At 63.0% G+C, this 6,000-nt stretch overlaps 1 protein-coding gene across 2 annotated transcripts in view; it reads left to right on the top strand.

Moving 5' to 3' along the window:
* Nucleotides 1-1,676: 1,676 nt before the first annotated feature.
* NOTCH1 (notch receptor 1) overlaps nucleotides 1,677-6,000 on the top strand; it is a 37,183-nt gene continuing 32,859 nt past the window's right edge. For both annotated transcript variants that reach the window (XM_032200353.1, XM_032200352.1), the window contains exons 1-2: nucleotides 1,677-1,864; nucleotides 3,478-3,559. In XM_032200353.1, coding sequence (XP_032056244.1) covers nucleotides 1,807-1,864; nucleotides 3,478-3,559 — 140 coding nt within the window. In that variant the 5' untranslated portion in view covers nucleotides 1,677-1,806. The remainder of the gene's footprint in view (nucleotides 1,865-3,477; nucleotides 3,560-6,000) is intronic.

Below are 6,000 nucleotides of genomic sequence, written 5' to 3'. Positions count from 1 at the left end.
ATTTAATACTCCTGAATTATTTCTGCTCCCAGTGTTTGCCCCTGCATTCTCCACCCAGTGCGTGCCACAGCGTGGGGAGCGGTGCCGTGTAGAGGGGGACCCCAAACCCCAGAAGGACACGGCACACTTTTGAACCCCCCCACAGGCCGTTCCTGGAGGTGGGTGCAGGCGCTGAGCCCCCCCCTCGGCCTCCCCCGCAGGACGACACATGAAAATGGGAGATTTAAGTGCTGGGGCCTGCGTTTTGGTTGCCGAGCTCGCGGCCTGGTTTCAATTTGCTGGAAGTGCCGGGGCGCGGTGGGAACCGCGTGCGCTGCAGGGGGTGACCCCGCGGGGGGGGAGCAGGGCCTGCAGCCACCCTGTGGGGGTGGTGGCAGCACCCGGTGCTGTCCCCAAGCCCAGGACGTGGCTGGGTTTTGGTTGGGACATCCCCACGCTCCCACCCCACAGGCTCTGGGGCAGCTCCGCATGCAGGACTCAAGCCTGGCGGAGCAATAGGGGGGCCACGGGGGGGCACCGGGTTGAGGGCGCAGGAAGCCTGCACACGTGGGGGATTTGTGGGGCTGTCTCGCAAGTTTGGCTTCTCTGCCGCCCCTAATTTATTTGTTGGTGTGGCACATGGGGCTGCCAGTTCATTAATTGGTGGCCTAACCAACAAAATTGCCCCGCTCCATGGGTAGCTGCGTGCGGGTTGGGGGGGCGCGGGTGGGAAACGTCCCCTTGGACCTGCACCCACCTGTGTAGGGTCGGAGCAGGGATCCCCCCCTCACCCTGCTCCCCCGGGCCTGAGACCCCCGGGGGACGCTCAGCCCGAGCCCCGTGCAGCCGGGTGGGCATAGCCTGGGGCCTCCTGTGGGCTCTGAGCTGGGGCTGCGAGCCCTGGGGGGCTGGGGGGCTGCAACTGGGGGTGAGCGGGGGGGTCCGGAGGTTGTTTAAGGACCTGTGGGGGGGCTGCATGAGGAGGGCTGCATGGGGGTGAGGGGCTGCATTGGGGTGGGGGCTGCGTAGGGGTGTCCAGAGGTTGTTTAAGGGGCTGGGAGGGGGCTGCATGGGGATGGAGGGGGGCTGCATGGAGGGGGCTGCATGGAGGGGGCTGTATGGGGGTGAGAAGCTGCTTTGGGATGGGGGGGGGCTGCATAGGGGTGTCCAGAAGTTGTTTAAGGGCCTGTGGGGGGGGCTGCACTCGTTCTGGGAGGGGGCTGCATGAAGACTGAGAGGAGTTGCTTGGGTGGGGGGCTTCACAGGGGTGCCCGGAGGTTGTTTAAACACCTGGGAGGGGGCTGCATGGGAGGGGGGCACCCAGAGAGCCTGCCCGGGGGGTGCTCCACGAGGTGTGGGGGCAGCACAGCGATACCCCAACCAACCCCAAACCCCCCCTCTCGGGCACCCCGATCTCCGCGCAACCCTCTCCCAGCTCCGTGCCCCCCACACCCCTCGAGGGGCCGGGCGGGGAGGGGCGGCCCTTGCCGTCCCCCCCCACCATCCCCAGGCTGCCGTGCCGAGCCGTGCCGAGCCCGGCCCGCCCCGCACCGTCCCGTCCCGCCCCCCCCCCCCCCAGCTTCTCCGCCCTCCGCCCGGCCCGGCCCGGCCCGCCGGGGGCTGAGCAGCCGCGGGAGGCGCCGGAGCTCGGAGAGGTTTTGCTGGGCGCTGGGGCGCGCTGTGTGTCTGAAGCTCCTTGGAGCAACCGGCCCGGCTCGGTTCGGCTCGTTTCGACCCGGCTCAGCCCGGTCGGTGTCCCTCAGCCCCCCCCCCCCCTTCTCCACCCCGTCGGATCTATGCGGCTGTGAGCGGTGGGAGCGGAGAGGGATGAAGCGGCTCCTGGCCACCGGGCTCCTGCTGGCCCTGCTGCCCGCCCCGACGCGAGGTGAGGGCCGAGGGTGGGAAGTTCGCCCCATGAACCCTCCCCCCCCCCCCGGGGTGAGGGCATCCGAGGGGGGCAGCGAGGCTCAGAGCCGTCGGGGGAAGCGGGGTCGGAGCCCCGGGGGTGAACGGAGCCGTGCTGGGTAGAGGGGGGGGTCCCGGAGGAGGGAGCGGAGCTCGGGGCCGTCGGGGGGGGGGGAGCGGAGCTCGGGGCAGGGGGCACCGCGAGGAGCGGGGCCGTCGGGGGGAGCCGGAGCTCGGCGGAGCTGGAGGGGGGGGGGACGGGGACGGAGCTTGGGGCCGGGGGGGAACCGGAGCTCGGAGCTCGGAGCCCGGAGCTCGGAGCCGTCGGGGGGAGCCGGAGCTCGGGGTCGGGGGGCAGCGGGGCTCGGGGCCGTCGGGGGGAGCCGGAGCTCGGTGCTGCCGTGGGGGGGGGGGGGGGGGGGGGGGGGGGGGACCCAGGAGGTCGGGACGGGGCTGGGCTCCGCAGAGGTGCGCGCAGCTTGTTGTTCCGCGAGAGTTTTTTGACCGTTTTGCAATTTTTTTTTTTTTTTTCTCTCGGTTTCCTGTTTCTTGAAAGTCAGCCGGGTGCCCCTCAGGGCCTCCCCCCACCCTCCCCCCTTTTTCTCCCTTCCCCTCCCCTCGGCGCCGGCTCCGGGTGTTTGGCCGCAAAAATTAAAAAAAAATTTAAAAAAAAAAAGTGCAGAGCGACCGTCGGGGGGCGGCTGGCCCCGAGGGGTGGCAGCGGGGTGGGACGGGGGGGGGGGCACAGCCCGGCCTGTCCCGTCCCTACACGGCTTGGGGGGGCCCTACAGAGCCCCTGGGGAGCAGCACAAAACCCCACCGGAGCTGGGGGGGGGGGGTGGACCAGGAGCTTTTGGGGGAACGCAATCAGTGGGGACACCCCGATGGGGGTCCCGCTGGAGACCCCATCCCGGCGCCTGCCCCCTCGGGGGTGAAGTTTGTAGGGGCACAGGGTGCACCCCCAGCTCCCTGCTGCGTCCCTAAAGCAGGGCCCGGGGGGGGGGGGGGGGGGGGGGACCGGAGAGGAAGCCCCCAGGGTGTGGGGTGGCCCCTGGCTGGCAGCGCCTCGGGTTTGGGGCCACTCGGGGAGAATTTGGGTTCGCTGCGAGGCTGTGCTTGCTCGGGGTGAAAACTTGCGAGGGCTGCACAGGAGCGTGTGGGGTCGGGGCCCGTGAGGAGCTGGCGGGGACAGAGAAGGGGAAGAGCGAGCCCGGGGTGGAAATCGGAAGCGATTCTGGTACTTCTCAGCGAGTTGCTGTGGTAACTGCACAGAACTCGGCCTCCGAGGGCCAGACAATGAAACCTTGACTCAGAGCGGGTTGCGAGGAGCCACTCATTTCGCGACCGAGCTGCTGGTAACTCGCGGGCCCTCGGGCGGGATGGTTTTTCCCAAATGGCGTTGGTCGCTCGGGGCCCGACCCGCTGCCTTGAGGGCAGCGCCTCCCCGCCAGCACCCCCCGAGGATGTTTTTAGGCCAACTTTTCCCATATTGGGACCACACGGACCCTCCGTCACCCCTTGGTGTGGACATAAACCCCCAGAGGGGGGGTGCCGGGGCCTGCGCCGTGCCTAACGCTGTGCTTCTGTCCGCAGGTGTGCGATGCACGCAGCCGGCCGAGTCCTGCCTCAACGGGGGCAAGTGCGAGACTTTGCTCAATGGGACCGAGGTGTGCCAGTAAGTATTGGAGGAGCCCGAGGATTTTCCATCTCCCTCGACCGAAGCGCTGCCACGCGTGTTGACTTTGCTTTGAAGGCCCTGGATTTAATAGGGCCGCATGCGTTGTCTTTCCTGGAGTGGCAAGAATAACCTGCTTGTGTAGGAGTCGCCGCGAGTTTGGCAGGATCGGTCTTTGTTCCTAGCTGGGTGGAAAAACATGGGCAAAGGGCCATGTTTGGCTGGTGTGAACCTATGCAGGCTGCCCTGCTTGATGGAGCAGGAGGTAGGGCCAGCCCGCGGCGCTCGCGGGCCTGGCAGGAGGGGAGGGAGGCTGCCTGCCTCCCAGCTACTCCCCCTGGTCCCTAAAACCTTGCCCTTCATTCCCCGGCACCCTGGTAGCCGTGGTTTCCAGTACAGCTCCAAAAATGTTCAAGAGAAGTTGATGTTGCGTGGCTCGGGCTGCCCCACGGATGTCCGTGTGTCCGCGGGGCAGGTGGCAGAGCGGGGCCGTGCTCTCCTGCGGCCCCACGGTGTCGTGGCACCGTCCAGCCTGGCATTACCCCACGGGTCCTGGCACACGGGCAGGAACCTTCTCCAAGCTGATTGTGGGGAAACGGATGTGAGAAGCGTTGGGACCCTTTGAAGGACCAACCGACCCACCGCAGCGATGGCCGATTCACTCCAGGCTCCCAGGGAACAATAAGCAAGAGAAATGAATAAGGCTGCAGCTCCCTTTTTAAAAGTATTCCATAAAAGAAATCTGAATGGGCAAGGCTCTGTTTTCCGGCCAGATTTCCCCTCTGCCTGTTAAACACGGGCTGAGCTGAGAGCGGGCAGGGAGACGTTCCCACCCACCCCAAATTTCCCAATAGGAAGCTCTCGGCGGAGGAACCCGAAGGCATTTCCAATCCCGACCTGTTGAATGGCAGTGTTCCTTGACAATGTGTGTTGCTTTTTTGCAAATCTGCCCGGGTGCCGTTACTCTGCCCAGTAGCCGGGCACCTCCCGCCCCCTTCTCCAAGCTGAGCCCCCCAACCCTTTGGTGAAAATAAATCAGCAAATCAATCAGGCACATGAGCAATTTAATGGACAAAGGCTGGGTCCTTTTGTGAGCCACTAATGAATGCACGCCACTTTTTTTTGCACAGAAGCCCTTACCAACGCTTGACGCTCTAAATCTTGTTTTCTTTCATTCAAAGAGCGACAGCTGGGATTCGGTCGAAATTCGGCAGCTATTGTTAAGGGAGGCAGATTAATGCTGTGTGACTAATCATGTATGGCTTCCCAGAATGCCCAACCCTCCACCCCCTCCCCAACCTTACACCCCTCCTTTTCCTTGTGGTCATTCTTTCCTTTTTTTCTTAAGTCTCTGCAACTCCTGATTTACATTTCATGTGCAGATGGTGATGGAATCTAATTAGATCTGATGTGTGCAAGCTCTATTTGGAGGAGAAGCCTCCAAAGTAGGCTTGGGTTGCTGGTGTGGCTTTTTTTTTTTTTTTTTTTTTTTCCTTTTGGGTTTCTTTTTAAGATAAAAAGTTAAGTTTACAGAACTACAGAACTTCATTGCTAGCTGTGAACAACCGCCTCTCCCTCGGCTGCAGGCGCCAGGATGGCTTCGCGAGTAGGTGCGAGTTATCCCTGCAGGAAGCTGAGGGTGTGCTCTCGGCGTGGTGCAGCCCTCGTGCCATGCCGTGGCATCTCGTGGGCGACGGAGGCGGCTTGAGAGGTGCTGGCAGACCGGACCAGATGCAACTTCCCAAGGTGTCTGATAGCAGCTCGCAAAATCCCGCTTTTCACTTGCCTGAATCTCTCTTTACGAGGAGTTCTGCTTCCAAGCTTCTTAAACAAAGCGGAGCCAAGAGCACAGATACCAGACGCAGAAAAGCTGGCACTGCCCTTTGGCGCCTGCGTGAAATGCACCATTTTGGCTGCTGGCCACATCTCCGCTCGGCCTGGCACTTAACAAAGTTTGGCCATAAAGCCCCATTGTGCTGTCCCCACAAATCCAATTAGAAAAAGTGGAGTGAAATAAATAGCGTACGAGGGAGACGCTCCTCGAGTGGACGAGCGCCCCGGCGCTTGTCGCGGCGGAGAGCTAGCCGGGTTACTTGAAGACGACTCTGATAACTCCAAACCCCGGTTATCAGCTCTGCGGCGGAAAGGAAGTCACCGGTGTGAAACGAGGAGCTTTCTCAGCCTTTATTATTTTACAGTGGTAGTTTGTAAAGCTCCAGGTGCCTTATCTTGCTTGTCCCCTTGCCAGGCAGTCGGGGGCACACAGAGCTTTAATTGAACGCGGAGGACCGAGCATTTGATCGGCTGGAGGGCTCGCGGTCTAATTAAGCCGCCTTTGGAGTTGCTTTCCACCTTGGCAGGGGCAGCGGGCTCTGCCGGGGCTGTAAGAGCGGTGGCAAAGCTTCGTGTCCCATGCGTGGCACTGGCACAGACCTGTAGCT

Source organism: Aythya fuligula, chromosome 19 (genome assembly GCF_009819795.1).
Source record: "Aythya fuligula isolate bAytFul2 chromosome 19, bAytFul2.pri, whole genome shotgun sequence".
NCBI classification, from domain to species: domain Eukaryota; kingdom Metazoa; phylum Chordata; class Aves; order Anseriformes; family Anatidae; genus Aythya; species Aythya fuligula.
The sequence above is the reverse complement of the archived record's forward strand: the minus strand, read 5'-3'. Positions and strand labels throughout refer to the sequence as shown.